Raw genomic sequence first — 27,693 nt, 5'->3', positions numbered from 1 at the left:
AGGGCGGAGCGCCGGCGCGCGGCCAGGAGGAAGACGCCGCTTGCCCGATCGACAGTATTCAGCGGCTTATGACTTGGCGTGGCTGGCAGGAGCGGCGGGGTTGAGTCGACTCTGCCGCCGCCGCCACAGACCCGCTAGCCGCGATTTCGGTTACAACAGCAGCAGCAACAGTAGCAGAAGCAGCGCGGAGATTCCCCGGCGGCTTTGGGCCCGCCAGATGGAGCCGCCAAGCGGCGGAGGAGCAGGTGGCGGTTGGGCGCCGAGCTCCGGCGCCACTGCTGACTGGGGGAACGTGGCGCTCGTCCCTGCGGCGGACACTGCGGTTCCATCCGCGCGTCCCTCGCCACCTTGAGCGCCCCGGAGACGGCCGTCAAGACCCGCTTGTCGCGGGGTTCCCGACGAACTCGAAGCCGCGCCGACACCCCGCCCGACTCGATGAGCAGCTGCTGCATCTGGCCGCGGTCATGGCTCCAATTCCCACGTACCTCAATCCGGCCGCCGTCCTGGTCCTGGTCAGCTGCGACCTGTGCCTTGTGCGCGCAAGTAAGTGTGGGAGAGGGGTGTGGGTGGGAGAATCTCCCCAGTGGGTCTGGACCGGCGACCGAGATCCCCACTCTGAGATTCCCCCTTATGGCAACTTCTTCCAGCGCTTCCTCTTTCGGCGCCCTTTCGGACCAGCCCACTTCGCGGTCACTAGCCTTGGTGCTGAACTGGATCCCCTTGTGCTTTCCCGCTTCAGGGGCTACCTATAAGGGATAGTGTGACTCTGCTTTAGAGAGAGGGGCTCAGGCCTGCCTGTCTGCCCGTGCTTCTACAGTGAGATGGTTAGAGACAGCTGTGTCACTGGACAAAAGAACAAAGTCCCTTTGGGACAATTCAGTTGTATGAGGTTTGGAAGCAAGAAAGACCCTCAACACCTGAGTTGCCTGCTTCTCATCTCAGAACTTCCCCGCACAACCCTTCCTTTGGCCCATCGTCAAAATCTCAGCCAATTTCATTAGAATAAAAGCTTGACTCAAGGTTGTGGCCATTTGGCCTTGCTAGGTCTTGTCTGAAGTCTTCATCCAAGTGCTCTTGCCTCTGCCAGCTGCAAAGTTTTTTTTTTAAGAAGTATGTACTTGGCACCTTGCAACAAACACCAGAGTCCATGCCCACATTCATCTCAATTTCTGAGCCACAGAGAGACAGGGAATCTGACACTTGGCAGAAAGGAAACAATCATTCGCTCCACTCCGCTAGCTTGAGATACTGGTTCAAGGCCCACATGAATCACAACCCCACTCACATACACATACACAGTAGTACATATTACTGGTGCAGGCTACCTCACTTTTTTTAGCCCTAGGTTATATATATGAAATGCTATTTGCTGCCTCTGAAAAGTGTGGGGGGGGGGAGGCAAACAGAAGTATGTGCTAAGATAATGGCTCAGGCAGTGGAGAGGAAAGAAAGACTAAATGGTATATCAATGCATTCCTCCTATGTAGGGACATAGAGGCTGAGACCAAAGTCCTGGGTCTGTCAACAGATGGATCTTGTACAGCCTTTTGTATCTCAGAGCAGCATTTGGCTTAAAAGGTGCCCACTCCCATTCCAACAAATATATTCTGGAGTTATTCTTCTTGCTTGTTCTGTGCTGGTTGCCAAGTATATCTTCTTGACAGTGTTAACATTTTTATGAATGCAACTAAGGTAGAGTGGCACTATTCATTTGGTTTTATAGCTTATAATAAACCATATGCAATCTGCTAGGAAACTATTGGTTTTGGTTTTCTAGCGTAACCAAGCGGAATGGATTCACACACATTTAAATAAAATTGTAAAGCATCTACATTAGCAAAGCAATTATACTCCTGGCACAATTTTGTTTCCAGTACAATTTTCAGAATTTCTAGTCCACTTTAACTGGCCAAACTGGTTAAAAATTCTGGAAGTTTTAGTATTACACATCTGGAGATCATGTTGCAGAAATAACTGCACTGACAATAAAAACCTAAGAAATCTAATTCCCACTTAGTTTGTAAATCATCCTGTTGCAGAGATAACTGCATTGACAATAATAACTTAGTAACTCCCAGGCATTAATTTTTGGATAGTTATATTCCTCTTTACAATTAGTATCTTCAAATGCTTTATATTTATAAAATAGAGTTAAAAATCAGACATTTAAAAGCCTCAAAAATTTGGCCAGCTAAGCCAGGCATTCGGTGAAGATGAGCACATGGTGACATTGAGAAATTCAGCTGGACAGGAACAGGTAACTGAAGTGATCAAGAAAGGCAGGTCTGTTGCTCAAGGAAGAATAGGACAAGGACCAGCAAAGGGACAAAGCTGGACACAGTAGTGATACAAATGGCTTCATTAATGAAATGTGTGAAATATGAGAGTGTAGCAGAGTTCAAGTAACAGCTAATGGGTGTGATGCCCCATTTGTCAGAAGACCAGCAACAGATAATAAAGTGAAAACAGCTGATGCAGTAAATGTGCTACAGGCCAAATTTGCAAGGTTCTTGGTGTTAGTATATTTCCATTAGGAGATCTGGAAAGGATCCAAACTCAGAAGCAGATGAAAAGAGGCATTTCTAACCAACATATTAGATCTCTCTCTTTCTCTCACACACAAGCAGTGTGAAGCCTTTATGTAGTTTCCTCCCAGCATTTACTTCCTTAACTTTCACTTCCCTCTAAAAAATGTTGACCTGTGCTGCATTTGGATACCCTTTCTGACTTTCCAAGGAAATGAATTAGAAAACAAAATGAATATGTAAGCAAAAAGCAGCTAGAAGCATTTTGATCTTTGGAATTCAATGATTCAGTGTGATTTATAGGATAAAATTTTGCAGGATGTTCTGATGTTCTGAGTTCAAATCAGACAGATAGCCAAGTTGCCTCCCCCTCCCCCCCACCCCTCATGCCAATCTATTCCCATCCAGGTTTTCAAACTGATACTCAACAAAATGGTTACTAAGCACATTCAATGCTCGTAATTTTTATGAATTTAGGAAGAAAGTAGGATTTTGCTGGTTCTTTCTGCTCTCTCTTAATACACAATGTTCTTGCTTAGTTTCTATGTTTCTATTCATCACATTTATCTACTGTTAAAAGAATAGATTTAAATAATGTGACTTGCTTTTAAACAAAAAAAATGTGTTGTTAAATGTATACCCTGGATTTCACAATCACAAACCAGCCTTCCTTGTAGCAAAACAAATCTTTTCCACAGAGGATCTGCCCTCTGGAATGATCTCTCCCACCATCACCCCAAATAGGATCTAAAAAGCATTAAAAACTCAACTTTTCCCTTGGCGTTGGGGCCAGGTTGATTAGAGGTACTGCTGTAATGTGTTTTGTGGGTTCCTGATTACCTATTAATTGCAGTTGAGGTTTTAACTAAATAATAATAATAATAATAATAATAATAATAATAATAATAATAATAATAAGAAGAAGAAGAAGAAGAAGAAGAAGAAGAAGAAGAAGTAGTAGTAGTAGTTGGAAGGTACCTTGGAGGTCATCTAGTCCAACCCCCTGCTCAGGCAGGAAACCCCATACCATTTCAGACAAATGGCTGTCCAGTCTCTTCTTAAAAACTTCCAGTGTTGGAGCATTCACCACCTCTGGAGGCAGGTTGTTCCACTGGTTAATTGTTCTAACTGTCAGGAAGTTTCTCCTTAGTTCTAGGTTGCTTCTCTCCTTGACTAGTTTCCATCCGTTGCTTCTTGTCCTGCTTTCAGGTGCTTTGGAGAATAGCTTGACTCCCTCTTCTTTGTGGCAGCCCCTGAGATATTGGAACACTGCTATCATGTCACCCCTCACCCTTCTCTTTGTTAAACTACACATACCCAATTCCAGCAACCATTCCCTATATGTTTTAGCCTCCAGACCTCTAATCATCTTTGTTGCTCTTCTCTGTACTCTTTCTAGAGTTTCGACATCTTTTTTACATTTGTTTGGCTTCTTGTACATTGCTCAGAATTACAGTTGTTCAAGTTGACCAACCATACAAATCTCTTAGAAAACAAAAATGTAACTTAAAAACCAAAAACAAAACCCCCACAAAAGAAGGAAATCAATTGCATCAGGTTTTGCCTCTCCCTGAGAAGTTCATTGGCTATGGCCAGTGCTTTTTTTGTAAAAGAAAAAGGTGCCGGAACTCACACATGTCATGCAACCCGCCTTGCCTATCCTACAAGGTTCCATCCAAAAAAGGTGCTGGAACTCCATTCTGAGCATTCTGTGAGAAAAAAAGCCCTGGCTATGGCAGATGGAACCCTATTACCTTGCTTTAAAGGCAGTTCAACCAGGTTTTGCTTCTTCTCCCTTCCAAACCCCCTCTGCCTTTGACAAGAAGGTGGCAGAGGAAGAGATATAGTTCATTGGGACATTAAGACTGGGCCTCTGTGTACTTTCTGTAGGCCTCAAAAAGCCTTTCTTGCAGAAGGGTAGAAAAGAAATGCTGCAAATAAATAGAAGCTACATATTCAGCATGACAATATTAAATGCAGTACCATTTATTGACATTCATAATAAATTCCTGTCGCTGCTATTTCTAGGTGGGCAGTATTTCTGGAACTCAGCTTCACATCTGCTCAAATGGCTAAGGCACAACTCCTGAGGATGCCTGAGCGAGAGATCAAGAAAGGCATCTATGTTCCCCCAAAACAAGGCAGGGGCACCCTCCACTGTCCTGGATTGGCTAGTGGAGAAAGCCCCAAAGTTTTCTTCTTTTGGGAGCTGGGAAGAGTCCAGACATTCACCAGTTGCCTCACTTCAGGTTCTCAAAGTCAGCAGTGCCATGTCCTGAGAAGCTTAGCATTCCTTCAGTGAAGAAAAATCCCCTTGCCCTCTGCCTTAGCCATGCATATTTTTCATCTGGAAAGTGGGAAGAGAAGGAACAGCCACCCAGACCCAGTGAAGTCTGTTGGTACAAGTTAGCTGCCGGCACTACTGCATTCCTGGCTGGCACACCATACACTGCTGCCAGCCTCCCATTAGCAAATTAACACTTGCTGGAGAACAGAGTTGACTCCACCTATGTCCTTGGCCTGGCAGGCTTGCACTGGGCTACTATGGGCTTCTAGCCAGGCGGATGTACAGAAAAGCTGAATACCATGAATATCAAGTAGCTTTGATAGTAGCCAAATGGGTGGGATCTTTAAAAACACTCCTTAAGGAATAATGGTAGCTTTTGAGGCTGGGCCTTACTTCTGGATCAGTTCAAGAAGGCCGTGTTTGCACATCTAGCTAAAATTGGTGAGTGATAGCCTCGATTAGGCTTTTTTGTTGTTTAGTGTGTTGTGCAAACCCACCCTGTTTCATTACTTTATAACCGTGCAAATCTAAAAACTGGATTAATTCAATAACCAGGTTAAGCATGCTGTGTGGAGTTATATTGACTGGAGCAGAAAGGAAATTGCCTCTCTGCTCGAACTGCAGCACTCTGAAGCTAAGTTGTGCACTTAATTATGAGCAATGGAAGAGAGCAGCCAGTGAGTGTTCTCCACCAATAACTTTCTTGCATCCCATAGATCGGCCCCCATCGCCTGTCAACGTGACTGTCACACAGCTGAAGGCAAACTCAGCCACCGTCTCCTGGGATGTGCCAGAAGGAGACGTCATAATTGGCTATGCCATTTCACAGCAGGTGAGCTCGCGTTGAGGCACTCCCAGAAGGAAGCCTGTCATTCCTCAGGGGACCAAGTAGCATCAAACCTTTACACCCCAACCCAGCCAGAACCTTCCCGTTTCTAACCCCTCTGTGGGCTGTCACTTTCTTCAGTTCAGATGCATCCCCCCCAGATGAGGATTAATCAGTCCCTTAGAGTAACAGTAACTCTCCTTAAGCCGCCTGGTGGAAGGAGGCAAGGTGAGCCTCAGGGCTTGTCCCACAGCCTGGCTGGCCTCCTGCTTTAACAACCTTCCTGGTTCTGGCAGCGACAAGATGGGCAAATGCAACGATTCATCCGGGAGGTGAACACCACAAACAGGGCCTGTGTACTCTGGGATCTGGCAGAGGATGCAGACTACATCATTCAGGTCCAGAGCATTGGCCTCCACGGAGAGAGTCAGGCTAGCAAGAGAGTCCATTTTCGCACGTTAAAGCAAAGTGACCGACTTCCATCCAACAGCTCAAACCAAGGTAAGCGAGACCCATTGTTAATTAGTCTGGTGTCATCAACCCAGGTTTTACTCATTATGCCAGCATAAACGATTGTCTGCCATATCAAACTTACTCCAGCAACACCTCATATCTTTTCCAAGGTTATTTTTTAGTAACTTCTCTGATCGCATCCATCCCCTTTATCCATTGTCTTCTCCTTTTTCTGCTTGCTTCAACTTGCTTAGCTTTTTTATGTCAATCATTAGCCCCCTGCTAAAGTTGGCTATGTGGCTTCAAGAAGGCCGGTCTCTGCATTGCATTCTCTCACCACCACCATCCAGCTCATCCCAATGAGAAACAAAACCCTGCAATGTCAGCTCCCCCACCCCACCCCCCCATCTGCTACTTTGTAATGTTCTCTTCGTCACTCCCCGGCTGCATACGTGTAATTCTTACGAACCAAAGGATAATTAGTGAAAGATGGTCTTTCCTAGCTCTGTCAAGGGAGATGACCTGTTCTAAATGTGAAACAAAGCAACTATGGAGGCACTGAGGAATCCTTGTCTTACTTAGTAATGTGAATGACCCCCTTGCCAACTTCCAGCCTTATGTTTCTACAGGAGACATCACAATGGAGGGGCTGGACAAAGAGCGGCAGCTGCAGACGGGGGAGATTATTATCATTGTGGTTGTGCTGCTTATGTGGGCAGGTGAGTTTTCCTAGGTTCTCTGGATTTAGGCAGGATTGTGGCTGGAAGTGAAGTGCTTACTTGGCATGCACAAAGTTGCTTTTCTACAGTACGCCTTTAGGATTGGCTATTACTTTGGTCCAGGGCTATTGGAGCAGAAAAAAATATCTTCTACAAGTTCCTGGCAGCAAGTGTTTGCAAAATTATTAGATATTTGATGTTCAGGCAAGGTAGTCCTTAAATTATGACCAAAATTGAGCCCAAAATTTCTATTGCTAAGCAAGACAGTTGTTAAGTGAGTTTTGCCCCATTTTATGACCTTTCTTGCCCCAGTTGTTAAGTGAATCACTGCAGCTGTTAAGTTAGTAACACACTTAACTGAATCTGATTTTCCCATTGACTTGGCTTGTCAGAAGGCTGTAAAAGGGGATCACATGACCCCAGGACACTGAAACCATCAGAAATACATGCCAGTTGCCAAGTGTCCAAGTTTTGATCATGTGACCATGGGGGTGCTGCAGGTGTCATGTGAAAACAGTCATGTCACTTTTTTCACTGCTGTTATAGCTTCAAATGGCCACTAAATGAATGGTTGTAAGTTGAGGACAAACTGTATCAGCATTTGATATCTTGTAAATTTTGCTCAACCTGCCAACATTCAACATTTATCATTAGTGTGATTTCTAGCCCAGCAGATACTCATGGCCACATTTAAAATCTATAACGTATCATAGAAATTTTATCTGAATCCTTAGCAAAAGCAATAGCACTTAGACTTATATACCACTTCACAGTGCTTTACAGCCTTCTCTAAGCAGTTTACAGAGTCAGCATATTGCCCCCAACAATCTGGATCCTTATTTTACCGACTTCAGATGGATGGAAGACTGAGTCAATCTTGAGCTGGTCATAATCAAACTGTTGACTTGCAGGCAGTTGGCAGTCAGCAGAAGTAGCCAGCAGTACTGTATTCTAACCACTGCACCACCACGGCTAAGAAAAACTATTGCAACTATTACCATAGATGCATTTGACCAATTTAGATGCTAAAACTAGAAATATAAAACCATTATTAAAGCACAGAAAACAAAAAGTAGTAGCTGATTGTCTGTTAAATAACAAGATCTCCTTATTGTGTTGTATACAAATTCCAGATCTTTTGTACATTCTATGTCATAATATACAACAGTGGATGATAGTGTGTGTGTGTGTGTGTGTGTGTGTGTGTGTGTGTGTGTGTGTGAGAGAGAGAGAGAGAGAGAGAGAGAGAGAGAGAGAGAGAGAGAGAGAGAGAGAGAGAGAGAGAAGGTTAGAGTACTGCACAAATCAAATCTTCTCAGTTAATTTGTGGTTTCACGTATTATGTAAAACCCAGAAAAAATGGTTAAATTCAGTAATGAGGATAAAGCATAGACAGAGTTGATGTTTTTCCAGGCTGACTACAGTGCTTTAATTCAATGCATTTTTTTCCAATGAGTATTTTTCCATAACATTTTTAGGTTACTGCTTGTTCACATACTTAGTTTGCAAATTAAGTAATTTGAATTCTTGAAGCATCTGTGTTTCTTTTGTTTTCCCTTAGTTGCCTAATTTTTCCCCAAACTGTCAGATCCTATTTGAAGAGCATGTTTGTTCTTTTTTCTCTAGTATGTGGTCCTTGTACTGTTTTTTTAATCCTTATTTATCATAATAATCATTCTTACATATAATTGTCTATGAATGAACAATGATTCTACCAGACATGATCAAACATCATTTAATGTATCTTTTTCTAAACATTGCAAATGTTATTTTTATAGCAAATCATTATATTTGCGTTTTGAAAGGAAATGGATTATTTGAAGAAACTCTATTAAGTCTTGCAAACTGCATGTGAATCCCAGATCCTTTTTCTATTATTTCTATATGCTTTTTGTGCCTGTTCTCGATACTTGCATCCTTGTTCCAAACATTAATCCATTGTTTACATTTGTATTACGTATCCTTTAAATATGTAAATTACTATGGAGATGGCCATTAGCAACTTTGTCGAGTACAATACTTCATGTCCTGATTTCTTGCGATTGCATCCACTGCATGATAGGTCTCATTTGGCCTCCCCAGTTTTGAAGGGTGACATTTTCCTGTGTCACACAATCCATTCTCTGCAGATATTGAGTATTCAAAGGCTGGCTTCTTCTGACAAGTCTGTACCTTTCTCCCTTCCACCCTCTCTTCCACCAACTGTGTTTCTTAACCCTCTCCCCCATCCTTAAAAGTCCAATACAATTGGCTATCCTTCCCTGTTAATTGAGAGGGAAAGGGCCTCTGTTCAGAACTTTCATTTTAGAACTTTTAAGGTAATGGATTAGCCACTCTTGGAATTGAATGCTGTAACAACGAGCAGTTCACTGTGATCTAAGCACAGTGGGTGGGTGGAAGATTAGATACTGTTGTGGAAGACTCGGCTTCAGAAAAAGTCGGCTTCTATTCTTCTGACCCTTTATCTGACTCCAAAGGAAGAAGGGCCTTTCAGCTCTGTTCGGTGTCTATAGCATTCAGCCTAGGAATGGTCAGTTCACAAGTCATTTAATTCCTGGAGATGTTAATAATTATTATAAAAAGAATGGAAGCCAGAATGGAAATGATAGCAACATTATAAACTCTGCGAATGTAAAGTTAAACATTTCTAAATTAATCCAAACCCAAATATTTCTTTCCTTGTCCAAACAAAAATATGGTACAGGTAGTCCTTGACTTACAACCATTAGCCAATTGGCTGTCGAAGTTACAATGGCACTAAAGAAAGTAACATATGACCATTTTTCACATGACCATTGCAGCATCCCATGGTCACATGATCAAAATTCAGCCGCTTGGCAACTGGCATGTATTTATGACGGTTGCAGTGTCCTACGGTCATGTGATCATCTTTTGGGACCTTCTGACAAGCAGTCAGTGGGGAAGCCAGATTCATTTAAAAAATTGTGTTACTAACTTAACTGCATTCACTTAGGAAAGGTTACAAAATGGGGCAAAACTCACTTAAAAACTGTGTTGCTTAGCAACAGAGATTTTGGGCTCAATTGCGATCATAAGTTGAGGACTACCTGTATGTGGATCATGCTTCTAACTTACAGTACTGCACTCTAAAAGCTTCATTCTTCTTCAAGATGTCATCAACTCATTTCCAGGTAAAAGAGAGAGGGCAAGAGAAAAGCTAGGCTAGAGATTTTGATCTCATAACTTGATAATGCATAATGGAAATAAAATCAATATGAGTGATAATTCCCCGTGTCCTTATTGAAGACTATGTCAATTTTTTATGTTCCTTCTCTTTAAATGATAAACTAGAGTCTAGACCAGGGGTAGGCAACCTTGGCTCTTTTATGACTCGTGGACTTCAACTCCCAGAATTCCTGAGCCAGCTTGAAGTCCACGACTCATAAAAGAGCCAAGGTTGCCTACCCCTGGTCTAGACAATTCTCAAGGGCTATAGGAACAGATGGATTTTATTCTTTTAAAACATTTTTAGTTTAAAACTGCTTCCACAGAGAGGAAACAGATATGTGATGGGGGGAGATATTTCTTTATCCTCATTCAATATCCATTTGCACATTATTCACCAGTTGCTCCATTATAATGCTTGGGTACTTGCCCCTTGAAAGACTAGTTTGGCTCTATGTAAAACCGGGGATGAAGATTTGGGTGTTTCTCTCTGCCCATTTCTAAGGGATATCTAAGGGAACACCTGCTGCCAGCATGAAAGTTCCCTTCGTCCTGTGCGCTCCCACAGGGTGCCGCCGGTAAAAGATTGCTGGCGGATAACACCCAGGGGGAGGGCCTTCTCTGTGGGTGCGCCTGCCCTCTGGAACCAGCTGCCCGCGGAGCTTAGGACTGCCCCCGACCTTCGTTCATTTCGCCGGGACCTGAAGACCTGGCTCTTCGAGCTCTCTGGCCCAGGCTGAGAATTTTAATTGGGGTTTTTATTTTTTTCCAAGGATTTGATTTAATCTTTTTTAATTGTTTTTAACTTTTGTATCAATTTTTGTTTTAAATACCCTGTAAACCGCCCTGAGTCCTTCGGGAAAGGGCGGTATATAAATCCAATAAAATAAAAAATAAAATAAATAATTTTTGGAGGATTTTTTTAAAGTATTTAAAATCACGATCACTAACCTCTACATTTCTGTCTAAAAATTTTTTAGGTTCACAAGCAGTTTTATAAACATAATATTTAATCACTTCCATTTATATTGCCTGGTTTAGACCTTTGATAGTGTATGCCTTCACAAAGTTTTGTGTTTCTGCTTTGGGCAAACTGTAACATTTTAAAAAGGAGAGCAAAGCAAGAAATAGTCTGGTAGTAATATACAGCATGTGATAAATGGAAGTTCTGTGGAACCAATGATCAAGCTTTGCCCTCTGTATGACACTATTCTATCATTTAATACCATGTATGGTGGGAAGGTAACAGCATTCCGTGCGCCTTTGGCGTCTAATTATGCCGGCCACATGACCACGGAGACGTCCTCGGACAAGCGCTGGCTCTTCGGCTTTGAAATGGAGATGAGCACTGGCCCCTAGAGTCGGAAACGACTAGCACGCATGTGCGGGGGAACCTTTACCTTTATCTATGGCATGATTGCACCTGCTCTTGATTGGCAATCTTTAATAGATAGAAACATGTGAACTCTCAAAAGGAGCTTTCACAATTTCCAATTCCTCACCTGAGACAAGCTCAGGTTTCCATGTAGATTTCACACATTGCACTAAGCATAGCTTTTCAAATGAAGAGAATGCTGGAATTTGAGTTTCCCTGGTTCATCTTTCTTTCTTTCTTTCTTTCTTTCTTTCTTTCTTTCTTTCTTTCTTTCTTTCTTTCTTTCTCTTTCTTTTTCTTTTTTCCTTCCTTCCTTCCTTCCTTCCTTCCTTCCTTCCTTCCTTCCTTCCTTCCTTCCTTCCTTCCTTCCCCAGCTGTGATCGCACTCTTCTGCAAGCAATATGACATCATTAAGGACAACGATTCCAACAATAATAAAGAGAAGACCAAGCCTTCCTCAGAACATAGCACTCCAGAGCGGCCCACGGGGGGGCTACTACGTAGCAAGGTAAATACTGTTACTGGGCAAAGAAGGGATGAGCAAGGGGTACAAGATGGATCTCGTTTCAGATGGACTGAAATTGGCAGGGAGAGGTTCACAAGCACACTGGGCCCCCAAGAGGACCTGTAACACAAGGTAAGAGACTTTGCTAGAGGTACCAGCATCATTGTTTACTACAATTATTATATGCCATATTCTCAATCTTTACTCTTCACTTAAGCTATAATGCAGGGCTTTATTTCACTTAGGATGTAATATGAATCTAATTCATATTTAATATATCATTATGTTTGATTGCAGTCAGCCAGATGTTTAGATTGGATCTGGCATTTTTGTCCATCTATTGGGTCTTTTCTACAGAGTTGGGATAGGCCGATGTTTAATAATATTAAAAGTGTTGTCACAGGAACCAAGCAAATATTTTCTCTAATTCTTTCTCTTCTATTATTATTCTGTTGGAAATATGGTTTGATATGTTGTAGGAGAGAAAAATAAATATCTAAAAATAAACTATCTGAAAACTTCTCTGGCCAACCTTAGAGCAAGCAATGCATGGTTAAAAATCACATAATATGGTACTTTGGAGAGTTAAAAAAAAGAATATGTTATCAGAGTAATCTAGAGGAGTGCACGAAGTGGTGTTACATCAAGGCAGATTATTGTGTTGCCATTGTGGTTAAACATCTGAACTGACACTTTTCAACTTGGATGAGTCCTCCAGTCATAGATCAACTTCCATCAGCCCACTCCACTGCGCCCAGTAATGATAATGGTAGGTGGTAGGAGTTGCACTGATATGAAATGGGCATAGTGGAAACAACTGAAGAAAGGGAAGAGATTTAAAGTAAGAGGGAAAGCACTATTCTTAGTATAAACAATGCAAGTATTTGTTTAGTTCTAAGGGACTGTAAAGGGACGTGGTGGCTCAGTGGGTTAGGATGCTCAGCTTGTCGATCAGCTTGTCGGCAGTTTGGCAGGTCGAATCCCAAGTGCCGCATAACAGAGTGAGCACCTGTTACTCGTCCCAGCTTCTGCCAGCCTAGCAGTTCGAAAGCACGTAAAAATGCAAGTAGAAAAATAGGGACCACTACGGTGGGAAGGTAACAGCGTTCCATGCGCCTTTGGAGTCTAGTCATGCCAGTCACATGACCATGGAGACGTCCTCGGATAAGCCCTGGCTCTTCGGCTTTGTAACAGAGATGAGCACCGGCCCCTAGAGTTGGAAACGACTAGCATGCATGTGCGGGGGAACCTTTACCTTTACCTTTTAAGGCTCCTCAAAAGAAGATGAATTTTGAAAAGAAATCTGAAAATAGGAAGGTAACATTTTCAAACCAATATGGAATGAGGGAGAAAGAGTGAAATCTCTGCTCATCCAGCAAGTTTCCGGAGTGTTTATCCAAACAGCTCCCACAGACTGGCAGTAACAGTATGATGGATGAGCAGATTAAAAAAAAATGTCAGTTGTAAATAATTTACAAGTTTCCCTCCCCATCTTGAAGAAGTATTTGAGTGATCATTATACTGTAACGTTAAAAGCAAGAGTTTAATTAACCAAATATAATTAATTTTACCACTATATACAGAAAGAAACTCATACTTTACTCAGCTGTACTCTTTCATTACCTTCTTGCATCTTGGAAATAAGGAGGAAAGAATCTTTTCAATATAACAGCTATAGAGAGAAAAGGACAGAGAGATGGATACTTCAAATGTATCAATGGAAGATGAGAAAATGTATATAGGAGGAAGTGCAAAGGAGAGGGAGAACAATATAATTAGTAAAGAAACACTTATTTTAACATTGCAGGATGAGAATGTACCCATAGAGTGGAAAAACTGTTATTCTTATCTATTATTAAACATTATTCTTCTTAAGATTGCCTGAAGAGAATCAAGAAACTCCAGTATAGGAGAACAAAGGATAAGTTTTTGCTGACACATGCTTTGCCTCCTATTTATACCTGTGACCCATGTTCAGCTTTTCAGGTCAAGATGGCCTCTTACCCGTACATTTATATAGTTTTTAAATGTGTGCAATCACTTTACATTATCATTATTTCGGTATTATCATATATTATCTATTATATCATCTATCATTATCCTTACCTTATTATTTATCTTACTCTGTGCTACTAATTGCCTTTTGCTGTTCTATTATTTGAATGCTTTCAAATGGTGCAATCATTTTGTATGGGCCCAGGAATTATTAGCTATTGGGTGGATTAATAAAATAGTGTGTGAGTGACGCTGGATCATATTAAAGGATCTTTTGTCCTGCATTCTGTTGTCAGAGAAGACAGGCATTTATATGAAACTGATAGTAGAATATAAGGACAACCGAATACTCTCCCCCATCCATTTGAATATACTGCTTTCCAAACTGGTTAGTTAGGCATAATGACTAGCAGCCCTAGTTTAACATACATGATTATATAAAATCATTTTTATAAGTAGTCTATGTTGGTAACAAATTGGTTCATCTTTTGCTTGAAAATTCCATGTTTTCATTTAGTATCTAGTTAGTTAACATATCAATGAACTGGGCTTGACTTCTGCTAGATATATACACAAACATTCCATATCTCAACTTGCGTTTGGTAATAACATGCACATGATCCAGGCACAAAACTGCAGCAAGCTACAGTCACGTGATTGCCATTTGAAGCCTTCCCTGTCAGCTTTTCACAAGTAAAGTCAATAGGGAGGGGGCAGAGAAAGTCATATTGCTCCTATAAGTCACTCCCACCACTTTTTCCCCAAGGACACCCACTATGGAGTACAAGATCTCAGGGATTCTCTGCTTGCCCACACTCCATAGCAGCCCCTTCTGGCCAACCTGTATCTGTAGGACCTGGCTGCAGCTTCTACCAGCCCACCAATGCTCAGATATGCTCACCTACAGCCAGCCAGCCATGCTTTGCAGTGTCCAGCTACAGCATCCCCCCATGATCCATAGTGTCTGCCCATGGCACCTCTTCAAGATACATGCACCATTACCCCATGCACCTTGCTTAAGACTCCCATCTTTTTTCCAATTAGCAACCTGAAGTTATGATGGCAACCGGGACTGCCAGGATGTCTGTCACTAAGCAATGAGGTCACATGACACTGAGGTTTATGACTGCATCACTTAGCGATGGAAATTCTTGCCCCAATTGCCTTGTAACCCAAGGACTACCTCTACCCTGCAATAAGAGTTTAGGTGACTTTGACCCTTTGATAGACTCTCTTCATTCAAATCTCTTCTGTTGTTGAGTGCAACAGAGGAACAGAATCAATCAAAGAAATCAAGTGGGCAGAAAGGGAATAGTAAGTTGAAGTTTAGAGGAGGATCAGTTACAACTGCACTTTTTTTAACTTATTACCCTAAACATCTCTCTCTCATACAGAAGAAATCACTATCTATCAATATCATTGAAGTATAGCTATTGCCACACAGGCTCGAACGAAGCACTCCAGAAGGCTGCTGGAACATTGCTGGGCCCTGGGTCTGGCTCTTCCCCTGCATGCAAAGAATTAAAGCTTCTTGCCCTGAAGGAGGTATCTGCATGGAGCCAGCTGCCAAGACAAGGTGCATGTAGAAGCTGGCCTCTAACTAACCTCTCGTCCTGAAGTTGTAATAGAAACAAGTCTGGGCCGCAAGGAACAGCCAGCTGCAGAAGCCTTCAAACCAGCAGCAGGAAGCACCGTGAAGCGCTAACCTGGGAACAGACCAGTGAAGACTTCCTTCCTGCTGACGTGGGAAGCAGCACTATACTGGGCCACATTTTCTTTCAACCCTGAATGAGAACCTAAAGCATGGCCTGCAGTCCTAAAACCCAGGCTCTATGTCTCCTGATGTGGCAGAAAAACAAACTGCATCTTGAAACGAATGATGGATACAAGGAACACAAAGGTTTTCAACCTATCCAGTAGTCTGTTTTCATCAAGGAGTGGAGAAAAAGATGAACTCTAGATTGTCCTTATCACCCCATCCCAACCATTAGTGACAATTTAATTCCAGAGCCGATTCAGAAAACATCATGTTACTTTGAAGAGCAGTAGAAGGAAGCAGCAGCATCGTGAGCTTCTAGAGTTACCTTCTCTTTCAGAGTACTTACCACCTACTATCAGAATTGCCATAAGCTATCAGTTCTTTGTAAGGTTGTTTTGCTCCTGTAATCTACCTTGTGCCAACAACTCTTGTGCCGTACAAATGTGCCAAATATCCCCAAATCTATACCCCAATTGAGAAGACTATTCCCTATTCCTGTGCATCTATCCCTCACCAGAGCCACAAAGAGAGGAGCTGAAAGAATGTCGTCTTACATACTAACTAGTGGAAGAGCCACATTTATACAATATTGTCACCAGCTAGCATTTCCTATTTGTAACAAGCTCCTAGTCAAATTGGTAATGCCAGCAGAGAATCAGATCTCATTCCCAAAACCAAGCCTGAAACCAGGAAGCAGCCACATGAATCACCGGTGGCACAAAAATACCAGCAGCATTCCTTGTCTTCCAAGAATCCTAGCCATTCCTCAGCTAAGAGTATTGCACTCTAGACAGTAGAGCAGGGCATGATTGCATAGGAGACCAGAAGAGCTATGGAACCAGCATCCATTTATCCTTCACATGTTACTGACTGTAGGGTCAGGCAAATGTGCCATTCAGATATTTTCCTATAAAAAATGCTGACACACATGAAAAATGAGGCAGAATTGCCTTGTACATTGGTAAGAGTGAAAATTTTCACTGCTGGTGAATTCTCTAGCTAATGGTCATAGCTGAGCTGGTACCTGAAATCATATCAATATTTACATTTGACAAAACTAAGCCAATTGCATTGCCGTAACACAGAGAACGATCATATACTGCTTTTTATAGCATTGAAGCCACAGACATATATAGTTATCCCCTCCCATCATCTCTTTTGGCTACAAAATACTGGAAAAAAAATATTCTAGTGAATTTAAAACCTAAAAAATTAAATCCACATCTGCGTTTACATAACAGACACCCAAAATAACCAGCATTTCATCCCAATCATTTATACAAAGTCATATTAGTTTGTGGTTCAGCAGGAAGAGCAAACCCGCAAAATGAGACTGAACCTCAGTCATGGATATTCATATTCTTAGAACGTATTTAATATTAGAGTCAAATAATTTTCATTTTCAAAAGGCAAGAGAAACTTTTGGCTTTGGCTATGAGGGCCTACCTAAAACAAGTCTCAAAACTGGAAAGAAAAAGGTGCATTCATTATAATGACCATACTTGTGTGTGCACACTCTTCTCTAGGAATTGCTTCAAACAGACCAACTAAAATGTATTGTAGCAGATGTGTGTGTATGGGGGTGGGGGCAATTGCTTGGTCCACAACATACATTTTAGTCCCAAACAGCTTGACCAAGCATCTCCTTTTTGGCCTCAAGTAATGAGAATGACTTGAAATCGAGAGCTGATAAGGATGTTCATTAACAAACCCCATTCATTGTTTTATTGCTTCAAAGTACCCAGTAACATATAGTATATACAATTTCTTGATCCCCTCCTGGAAGCAAGTGTCCATGCTGAGACTAGAGGATTTCATAATCATAATCATAATCATAATAGTAAAGTTGGAAGGGACCTTGGACGTCATCTAGTCCAACCCCCTGCTCAGGCAGGAAACCCTATACCAAAAATTTATCAGAATTATCAGAACTCTGAAAGATCCATGAGTTTCCTCTCCTGTAAAGACTCAAAAGACTGTTACCTAAGAGGATCAATTAGAGAGGGAATGTAGAAAGAACTCACTGAAGAAGAATCAACTCTGCTTGGAGACACTAACAAAGACCAAACAATTTCATTTCATGTAGACCGAGAGATACCACGACGCAGTCAAAGGCCAGATGCTGCTTCTGCCCCTCCATCAGAATGGTCAAGAAAATAGAGACGTATTTTGTCTAGGGAGAAAGCAAACTTTGTAATATGGAATATTATGCAGGAGTTGACTCCCAGGGGGACAGCCTTCCCAACACCTCCCTCTCCCTTGTTCATCAATCTAAGATGAAGCAAGTGAAAGAAAAAAAATTGCCCAAATACAACTGTAGAAATATTTATTTACCTTTAAAAATGACATTAAAAATTAAATCTTTTGCTACAAAGCTGTGATTTGGCAGTGATGAGTAATTGGGGGCAAGGGATCACCCTCTCAAGTGAAACAGAAGCCAGAACATTTCTACATCCACAAGGCTCCCCACCCCAATTCAACAGGGCAAGAAATGAACTACAAATCTGATTGCTTTTGCTACATAGCACCTACCTCTTGATTCAGAGAAATGCCTTAGTATAAAAAGTGTATCTATTGCCTTTACCAAGCACAGGAGTTCTGGCATCCGTGCAGAATATGGGTTTTTGAGTAGAACCAATGAAGTCCCTGGAGAACTCTTGATGCTTTCAGTAGGTATTGATTTTAAGTTCTGAACAATACAAACTTATTCAAGGCAAGGGAGTCTGTGGCTGGAGATAAGGAAATCAGCCTGTTCTTTATGCATTGCAGGTAACAAAATGGTGCTGGAGATGAATAGTGATGACAGCAACAGGTGATTTAGAACAGTGTCCCTGGAGGCAGGCAATTGCTGGGAGGACTGCATCCCCAGGCTGCCACTGAGTGGAACTGTGTGACTGGGGAGCTCCCAAAGGCAAGGCTCCCTGCATCTGAAATACAAAGTTAGCAATAACACTACTGAGGGGAATGGTGCCCTTTTCCAGTTCAGGCACAGAGTGAGTAAAACAAGGAAGAACAAACTTTAGAAAAAAAATGATTAGAGCTCTCACACTGAAGTCAAGAAAGGGCAATAATGGACATCATGGACATGGCAAAACATAAAACACTAGCCATTTTTTTTATAAAGGTAAACCTGGGAATGTGTTGACAGCAAAGTTAGACAGAGAGATTATTACCTGTGGTGGGGCAGCCCCCCTCCTCCATGCAGCTTTGAAGTGGAAAACAAAGACATGTTAGGGCTAACCTGTTCCTAGCCACCCACACAGCTGCCAGGGTTTCTTAGTCTTGCAGTCACAGGGGATTCCAGTCATGCATTTCCCAGCCATGAGACCTCCTGGACTCTGGCCTCCCAGATTGACCCTGACATGGGCTTCAAATGCCTACCCAGAGAAGGCTTCATTAAGATCTCCTTCCTCGTCGTCTTCATCCTAGAGAAAGAGATTATTATCCAACTCGGACTCATCCATTCTCCCAAGATTAGCACGGCTATGGCTTTCCTCTGATACGCTGACCTGTTTCCAAAACTGGGAACCTTTCTTGGCCATCATAGCCAATGTGTTGCATGCAAAATAAGGGGGAAAGGAGCTAAGGACATGAACAATACAATACCTCAAAGTCTGTTTTGAATGGGGGGCTGCCCAGGGGTGTCCTGACTGGCTGACAAGTGGTTTCTATGGGGCACATTGGCCTTGGAAGGTGCCTTTCTTCCTCCTTGGAGCCTGAAGAGAAAAGATAGCCTGCAACTGATTTTCCTTTCCAGCTTCATAATAATACTGAAAGTTCCTCTGAGGATGTGAAGAGTCCCCCTCCTCTCATCACTGTCCATCCTTTGGCTAGCCCTCTAAGCTTCACAGGTTAGCCAGATCTGATTCAGGGAATTAATCCTTCCTCCTGCACTTCACTTCCCTCTGCATTGGAGAAAGGCAAGGAGTTCGGTCAAAATGTGCCTCTCAATAACAACTGTAGGAACGTGTACCTATCATTCATACCTGCCTGTGTAGCTTGCCAGAGATCCAAGGCCACTTGGAAGGCCTGTGCCACAGTGAGAGTCACAGCCTGGGCCTGCAAGGTGAGATGAGGAAAGAAAACTCGACTAGAGAAAATACACAGGAGGAGCAGGTCAAGCGGAAACCAACATGAAAATTCACACCTCCTAAGGCACAGGCAACCAGGGCTGTCTCCTCAAGACAAACCATAGGATTCAGGTGAGCCTGAGAACAAGTCCTCCTCCCTCCCTACTGAAGTCACAGGAACTCACAATCTTCTTCTTAGGTGATAGAAAAGCATGGCATTCAAGTGCACCGCTTTGAGGGTTCTGGGCCACATAGGCAAAGACTTTGTTCTGCAGCTTGTCTGTGGTACAGTAGGAAATCCTGCAAAAAAATAAATAAATAAAAGGCTGGGCTTGTTTCTTATCAGCCTGCAGAAAGGGTAGAGGCAGTCTACGCCAAAATCAGGAAAGGGCTCAGAATAAGACATGTTTGCTAATGAAGACACAATCGGAATAGGACGAAAGAACCACATGAATTGTTGGGGTATGGATAATTTGCCAGTTAGGCAAGAGCAAAAGTAAGTTTCCACACCTGACATGAGGCCCAATGGTTTGTTGCTAGAAGTTTTTTGAATTGCTACCGCGATCTTGGGAGCAAACATTTGGAGGAGTTATTTGTGACTTTTTAGAAAATGCTTTTAAATAGTAACACCGTGAACCTGTTAGGTTTAATTGTGGTAGAAGTTAATGCCATAGAAAAGGGCTCCTTAGATTAAAAAAAACCCCTTTTGATAAGAGTCTTGCCTGTTTTTCAGCCCTGGCTTGACCCACTTCTCACAGCGCATCTCCTATTGTATCATTTCAACATCAAATAGAGCCCTCGGCATAAAAAAAAGTAGGTCACTTCTTGCAACAGCAAAGGATTCCTAGCAGAAATGAGCAACAGAAGTTGAAATGCAAAAAGCCCATGAAAATATGGGAGAGGGAAAGAGTATGCAGGTATGAAAAGCATATTTCCTAAATTAGCAATAAAAAAGGTGGAAAGTCCAAAGGTGATTGGACTTAACCAGTAGGCTCCTCTGCATAGAAATGCATTTTTAAAATGGAAAGGAAATGTTTCTGGGCAGGCTCAGGAGAGGTTCCAAATTAGCCCCAATTTAGTTTTTTATACTGTACAACATGCCATGCACATATAGATATTCATGTGGCCTCTGCATGCACATTAGCCAGTCATTGATGCTTCTTGATATATCATACAGGAGCAATTAGAACAAATGAGCCATTTAGTCATCTATCCGTTTATCGGTAGTGTTCTACCAAGAATTTAGTTTCCTTGCATGAACCCATACCTGTAAATGGAGATGGTTTCAATTGTTTCCTTGGTCTCAGCATCTTGCAGAGAGAGGCCCCTGGGTGACACAGTCAGAATCATCTTCTGGAACTTCTTAGGCCCCACCCGAGCCTGAGGATAAAAGGAAGTGGATCAAGAAACAATTGTGGAGGTGAATGTAAATCTGTCTCTTTTGGGTCAAATCCCGTATTTAAATCCAGCAAACTGTTACGAAGTAATGCATCCACAAAGCCCATGTGAAGATTTGGATTACATTTACGGCTCGTCTTTGACTTACAGCTGATCCTTAGCGACCGTTTGAAGTTACAATGCACTCCAAAGAAAAAAGGACTTATGATCCAGATTAGAAGTTTTGATGTCCACGACCACAGTCACATGACCACATTTTGGGTGTTCAGCAAAAAGCCTGCATTTATGCTCATTTGCCCATTCTGCAGCTACATGACCACAGTTTATGTTTCCATCAGACAGTGCTCCATAGTGAACAATGAGTTCACTTAATGTCTATTTCATTCACTTACAACCACCACTTTCACCTAACTACCACAAAAAACATAAAGTTGGGCACAGTCATGCATTGACCCACTTTACCATTATTACAACTTAATTACAGGCTTTATTTATTTATTTATTTATTTATTTATTTATTTATTTATTTATTTATTTATTTATTTATTTAATGTATTGGCTGCCCGTCTTACCATAAGGTAACACTGAGCAGCTTACAGACAGAAACATATCTGCATTAAAACAAGAGTAAATTAAATTATGGTCATCAGTCGAGGACTTCCTGTATTCACCACTACCCTTCAAATTCTATTCATACACTATATGTGAATACTGATCTATTTAGCTAAAATAGCTAATATTGTACCTCTAAACATGTAAAGAATTTAAAAATCAAAACAGCAATCTACAAAGCTGATAAAAAGAATGGGAACTGCCACCCATTTTCTCCTCTCCAGTTTGAAGAGTCAAGCTTTAATCATCCCACCTCTGAGCAAAGCTTGTTTATGAAGTCCTGAGGCATAAAAGTCTTTGTAATTCTGCCAGCCTGTATTACAAGAACACCACAATAAGAAGAGAAATACATCTTTTACCATGGCAATGATTCGATGGATGGCACCTGCTGCCATATCCTCCCCTTTGGGTTTCTCCACCAATGTCATGCCTAGGTACTTCAGGGAAAAACTCATGCCTTCCAAGAGGGGTTCACGCATGTCAGCCCAGGATTCTGGGAGTTCTGCAAAGCAAGGTAAAAATAATTTAGTAGAGCAAGGGTCTTCAAACTTGGCCCTTTTATGATTTGTGGACTTCAACTCCCAGAATTCCTCAGCCAGCGTGCAGGGCTGAGGAGTTCTGAGAGTTGAAATCCACAAGTCATAAAGAGGCCAAATTTGAAGACAGCGTTCCGTGCGCCTTTGGCGTCTAGTCATGCCGGCCACATGACCACGGAGACGTCCTCGGACAAGCGCTGGCTCTTCGGCTATGAAACGGAGATGAGCACCGGCCCCTAGAGTCGGAAACGACTAGCACGCATGTGCGGGGGAACCTTTACCTTTACCTTTATTATAGTAGAGGAATGCTATGTCAATCTCTCAGAAGCAGCAGGTATTTTATCACAACTCTACTTATAAAATACAGCGGCTTTCTCTAGAGACTTTTTGTTTTTTGCAAACTTTTGGGCCCTTCAATTTTCCTCATATGTAGGTGGGGCTGTAAACAAAAACAGTTACATATTTCTTCCACAAATTATGTCAAGTTGGAATTGAAGGCTACAGAACCCACCATTTTCCTCAAAATAACAAAAGTAGTCTCAAATTGCAAAGTCTAGCTTCCATCATTATGCACAGACAAAATGGATGAAACTCACAGCACATCAACACATGCTGCTTTTGACATCTGTACATATCCACCTTGTGAACATCTCTGATTGGAAGTAATTAATAGCTGGACCAAATCAAAAGCATTTTAGGGGCTGTGTTTCTATGTTTCCACTACTGTCCCTCTCACTATGAGGATATAGAGCAGATGAAAAAGATTAATCAAGTATAACAACCATCCACAGATGGAAGACCTATCATCAGTTTTAAAAAGTAGAAAGCATCTAAAAAATCTTCCTGCCTTTGCTCCCATTTCCCTCATCTGTCACTCCACTGAGCTTGGTTCAACTCTAAAAACCTTTTCCTTGGTGCAAGATAGGCACCAAAGTCAGCCCTGATGAAATTTTGAAGGATGCCATTTATTCCACTATTTAGTTTAACTAGCAACAAATATTAGTGCCTTTTGGATTTTAAAGCCACAAACATGACAAGATAATAAAGCAGGTTACATTAGTACTGAACTGTTTTCTTTAAAAATGAAAGTTATTGTAAACAAAGAGGGAAAGAGATCCGAAATCAAAGCTAACCAAACTGTGCATCAGTTAAGTCCTTCACTAACCTGACTGAGGATATTGTACAAACCTGGTGCAACACTGGGTAGCCCACAAGCAGCTATCCAGCCCAGGGAACCAGATATAGAGTAGGATTTGAATCCCCAGCACAGTGTTAGCCCCACTGTGTTGGGGAGAGGTCTGCCTTGGTTCTTCCATTCAGGTGGCCCAAGGGGACCTAACATCGGTAGATGGGATAGGGATAGGGGTAGGGATAGGGATAGGGATAGGGATAGGGATAGGGATAGGGATAGAATAGAATAGAATTCTGGAAGGGACCTTGGAGGTCTTCTAGTCCAGCCCCCTGCTCAAGCAGGAGAACCTCATGCGTTCTCTGTGGGCGTGCCGGCCCTTTGGAACCATCTTCCCACGGAGCTTAGGACTGCCCCCGACCTTCGCTCATTTCGCAGGGATTTGAAAACTTGGCTTTTTGAGCTGTCTGGCCCAGACTGAGGGGTTTTAATTATTTATTAATGGGGTTTTAGTTTAAATTCAGGGACTTAATTTAATTTTAGTTTTAATCGATTTTAACTTTGTATGTATGTATTTTTAATTTTTCCCTGTAAACCGCCCTGAGTCCTACGGGAATAGGGCAGTATACAAGTTTAAATAATAATAATAATAATAATAATAATAATAATAATAATAATAATAATAATAATAATAATAATAATAATAATAAAATAATAACCTGTCCTATAGCATTTCAGACAAACGTCTCCTCCCTACAGTCTCCTTCCCTTAGGGCTGCAGCTCAGCTGGAGAGGATGGAGCGCCACTAATTAATTTCGCGCTCCAGAAAAAGCAGCACTCCCCCCCCCTCCGCTCCGCTCCGTCCCTCGAGGTCCTAGCAATGTTCCCCGCCCTTCCAGTCCCGTGGACATTCGCGTCGCCGGGGCAGGCTCTACAAGCGCACGGCTAAGAGTCCCCGAGCACCCCACGAGAAGGGAACCAAGGAAGAGCGGCCGTGGGGAAAGGAGGAGTAAGCTTCGTTGCGCGTCCTCCTGTCTCCTAGCAACCACGGCGCTACACCTGCAACGCCCAGTAAGGCGCTTTCTCGGACTAACCTTGTCTGTGGCGACGGAGGCGGGCAACGCCCAAGCGGTGGCGGGCGAGGCTGGGACTCCGGAGCACCGCTCGTCCCGCAGCCCGGAGCGCTTCCATCACTAGAAAGAGAGGAGCCACGGGCTGGGTCTTGGACGCTCTACCGGCGGTGGGTGGGACTTCTCTACGTCGATGCACCTTGCCTTCGGGTAGAGCCAGCACGCATGCGCTGCGATCGAGACAAGGCTTTTTTTCTACAACGAGGCAGATACAGTAGTAGTCTATTAAAAAGCACCTGAGAAAGTTGTAGTTGCATTTTTTTTTCCTCCAAGGAGATTGGAAGTAAGAATTGCATATGCGAATCTTGGGAGCAAATGGCATTTTTAGTGCTGTAATTTGGTAACGGCGACCAACTGGAATAGATTTTTGTTGTATTTCACACACAGTCTTGTCTCACAGAATTTAAAGAATGTAACACCAAGATCGTAAACGTTGTTCCTATTAAAAATATAACAGTTTCCAAACTAACAATGCAAATGTTATAAACAGGTCTGCTGTCACAGAATTGGAACATGTCATTTAGGCTGCTATTTCTAAAGCAGGTCAACTTCAAGACGTGGAATAACAACAACAACAAGTTGGAAGGGACCTTGGAGGTCATCTAGACCAACCTCCTGCTCAGTCAAGAAACCCTATACCATTTCAGACAAATGGCTGTCCAGTCTCTTCTTAAAAACTTCCAGTGTTGGAGCATTCACAACTTGGGGAGGCAGGTTGTTCCACTGATTAATTGTTCTGTCAGGAAATTTCTCCTTAGTTCTAGGTTCCTTCTCTTTTTGGTTAGTTTCCATCCATTGCTTCTTGTCTTGCCTTCAGGTGCTTTGGAGAATAGCTTGACTCCAACTTCTTTGTGGCAGCCCCTGAGTTATTGGAACACAGCTATCATGTCACCCCTCGCCCTTCTCTTCATTAAACTAGACATACCCAATTCCAGCAATTCCTTATATGTTTTAGCTCCAATCCCCTGCTCATCTTTGTTGCTCTTCTCTGTACTCTTTCTAGAGTCTCAACATCTTTTTTTACATTGTGACCAAAACTCAATGCAGTATTCCAAGTGTGGCCTTACCAAGGCATTGTAAAGTGATATTAACACTTCACATGATCTTGATTCTATCCCTCTGTTAATGCAGCCTAGCACAGTGTTGGCTTTTTTGGCAGCTGCAGCGCACTGCTGGCTCATATTTAAATGATTGTCAACTAGGACTCTGAGATCCCTCTCACAATTACTAGTATTGAACAAGGTACCATCTACATTGTACCTGTGCATTTGGTTTGTCTTGCCTAAATGCAGAACCTTATTTTTTTCACCATTAGATTTCATTTTGTTAGATAGCACCCTATGTTCAAGTCTGTCAAGATCCTTCTGTATCTTAAGCCTATCTTCTGGAATGTTGGATATCTCTGCCAGCTTGGTGTTATCTGCAAATTTGATAGTTCTCCATCTATCCCCTCATCCAAACGAAGAGCATTGGGCCCAGAACATAGCCCTGGGGCACCCAAATACACACTTCCCTCCATGTAGATGCAACTTCAACTTTCAGAATTTCCCAGCCAGGGGGGACTTCTGGTGGCGATGCGGCGCCGAAGACAGCCGTCTCCGGGCTGTCCGCTCTGCAGCTGTGTTTATCCATCGTAAACAGCGCCGATCAGCTGTTCAGATGGATTTGAAGCCCCCTCCTCGGGAGAAGAGGAGGGGGTGAGGCCCCAGGTAGGGGTTGAGCTCTCCGGGGCCGCCTGAGCTGAGAGTTTGGGCGGCTGAAGGATTGAGCCCCCCCGAAGCCTGGGTTGCTCCGAGCTGCGCAGCGTCTCTGCTCCGTGATTTTTGGAGCAGAGCCAGGCGTTAGCAACCACCCCTGCCAGAAGGAAATACCCTGGAGTATCAAGATGCAGGCAGAGCGGTACAGGAGGTCATGGTGATGTGGACTTTTATTTTTACTCTCTAGCTCAACAGATTTTATAGCCTTAAAGTGAAAGTGCGCAACAAGTGAAAGTGGGGAAAGATGGCGGCCAAAACTTCTAAAGCTCTTCGGAGTGCGGGGTCTTCCCCGGTGCAGCAGACCTCGTTGCAAGCTTTGCTTCCTCCTGCATCTCCTCCGGCATTGACACTTAAGGATTTACAAGATGCTCTTGAAAAGCATTCACAATTAATGTCTGATATGATGGATGAAAAGTTGAAAAAGCTGGAGGAGAAATTGGAGAAGAAGATGGAAGAGAAGTTTAGAGCAATGAGGGTAGACATGTTGTCTATAATTGAAAGTGTAGCTGAATGTGTGCAAAAGCTGGAGAAAACAGTGGAGGATCTCAGTCAAAAGAACTATATATTAGAAGTAAAGGTATTAGAGAATGAAAATATAAGGGACAAAATGGACGGAGAATTGAGCCTTGTTCAGTACCATCAGATGCAGTATGCTATTAGAATTAGGGGCTTAAAAGAGAATCCTAAAGAAGATTTAAAGCAGCTGATCTCTGAGGCTTTGGAAGTGGTATTGGGCCAGCCAGCATCTGAAATTGAGGGAAGTATGGATAAAATTTTTCATGTAAATTCATGGATTGCAAGACAGAGGAAGTTACCCAGAGATGTGGTGGTCTATTTTACAAAGAGAGTAATTAGAGATGAAGTCATTCAAGCTGCTTATGATACTAAGTTGGTAGTTGCTGAGCAAGAAGTCCTGGTTTTAAAAGAGATTCCTCCAAAGATTTTAAGGAGAAGGAAAGATTTTGCATTTCTTACACAGGAACTTAAGAAATGTGATATCAAGTTTAGATGGGAGATTCCAGTCGGACTGGTGGTGACGCACGAAGGTAAAAGACATCATCTGGTTACTGTGGGCCAGGCACGTGATTTTTACAGCAATGTTTTAAAAGCGACCCCCCTATCACTTTTGGAAGCTGCAAAGGGATTTGGCGAGGGAAAGACTCAAGATGTTGCAGATAGACAGACAGAGGAGAATGGTGTTGGAGGGGATCAAGTTACAGTCTCATTGGCTGCTGCTGGAGAGCAGAGGATGTCGCGTGCCTCCCTAAGACGAGCGAGACGAGAGCAAGAGCAAGACCAGCAGAAAGTCATGGAACCTTCAAAGTGTACTTACAGTGAAGTTGTGGAAGGGGCGCGGTCCAAAGAAGTTATAGGGGCCATGTCAGATGTGCTCCAAAAGCTTTGGGGCGTCAAGATTGGTGACTAAATTT

The 27,693-nt window shown here is 42.6% G+C and overlaps 2 protein-coding genes across 2 annotated transcripts; one reads left to right on the top strand and one right to left on the bottom strand.

Moving 5' to 3' along the window:
- Positions 1 to 464: 464 nt before the first annotated feature.
- FNDC4 (fibronectin type III domain containing 4) lies at positions 465 to 15,301 on the top strand (the record flags this gene model as incomplete). Its single annotated transcript, XM_083376241.1, has 6 exons — positions 465 to 543; positions 5,529 to 5,644; positions 5,935 to 6,139; positions 6,721 to 6,810; positions 11,746 to 11,879; positions 15,266 to 15,301. 6 exons carry the CDS (start codon positions 465 to 467, stop codon positions 15,299 to 15,301), a joined length of 660 nt encoding a protein of 219 aa, XP_083232367.1.
- Positions 15,302 to 19,563: 4,262 nt separating this feature from the next.
- LOC310650314 (low density lipoprotein receptor adapter protein 1-like) lies at positions 19,564 to 24,567 on the bottom strand (the record flags this gene model as incomplete). Its single annotated transcript, XM_083379188.1, has 5 exons — positions 19,564 to 19,689; positions 19,886 to 20,000; positions 20,968 to 21,080; positions 22,070 to 22,212; positions 24,471 to 24,567. The coding sequence occupies 5 exons, from the start codon at positions 24,565 to 24,567 to the stop codon at positions 19,564 to 19,566; spliced, it is 594 nt and encodes a 197-aa protein (XP_083235314.1).
- Between the last annotated feature and the right edge of the window lie 3,126 nt (positions 24,568 to 27,693).

The sequence above is a fragment of the Vipera ursinii genome (assembly GCF_947247035.1).
Source record: "Vipera ursinii genome assembly, chromosome: 1".
NCBI classification, from domain to species: Eukaryota; Metazoa; Chordata; class Lepidosauria; order Squamata; family Viperidae; genus Vipera; species Vipera ursinii.
Note: the sequence above shows the minus strand (reverse complement) of the source record. Positions and strands in the feature narration are given on the sequence as shown.